Genomic DNA, 467 nt, shown 5'->3' with positions numbered 1-467 from the left:
AGTTCTCCTGCACCAGCAACAATGTGCTGACCTGACTCTTCCATTGAGCACACAACCATGGGATCAGACTTGGACAACCTCTTGAGACCCTCAACAAGCTTGGGAAGATCAGATGCAACCTTACACTGAACAGCGACACGAACAACAGGAGACACAGAAAACTTCATGGCACGAATGGGATGAGCATCAACTTCACTCTCATTGGTCAATGTAGCATTCTTGGTGATGAACTGATCCAGCCCAACCATAGCAACAGTGTTCCCACAAGGAACATCCTCCACTGTCTCTTGCCTCTTACCCATCCAAATAACAGTCCTCTGAACACTCTTAACAAACAGATCCTTCTTCTCACCAGGGACAAAGTTGGGACCCATGATTCTGACCTTCATACCAGTAGAAACCTTACCAGCAAAGACACGACCAAAGGCAAAGAACCTACCCTTGTCAGAGGCAGGAATCATCTTAGA

At 46.9% G+C, this 467-nt stretch overlaps 1 protein-coding gene across 1 annotated transcript in view; it reads right to left on the bottom strand.

The window, feature by feature from the left end:
* Positions 1-464, bottom strand: part of LOC17874202 (elongation factor 2) — a gene marked incomplete at its 5' end in the record, with an annotated part of 1,380 nt that extends 916 nt beyond the window's left edge. Inside the window, one exon of the mRNA XM_006279009.2 lies at positions 3-464. Within this exon, the coding sequence (XP_006279071.2) occupies positions 3-464 (462 nt within the window). The remainder of the gene's footprint in view (positions 1-2) is intronic.
* Positions 465-467: the final 3 nt, after the last annotated feature.

The sequence above is a fragment of the Capsella rubella genome, unplaced genomic scaffold (genome assembly GCF_000375325.1).
Source record: "Capsella rubella cultivar Monte Gargano unplaced genomic scaffold, Caprub1_0 scaffold_254, whole genome shotgun sequence".
NCBI classification, from domain to species: domain Eukaryota; kingdom Viridiplantae; phylum Streptophyta; class Magnoliopsida; order Brassicales; family Brassicaceae; genus Capsella; species Capsella rubella.
Note: the sequence above shows the minus strand (reverse complement) of the source record. Positions and strands in the feature narration are given on the sequence as shown.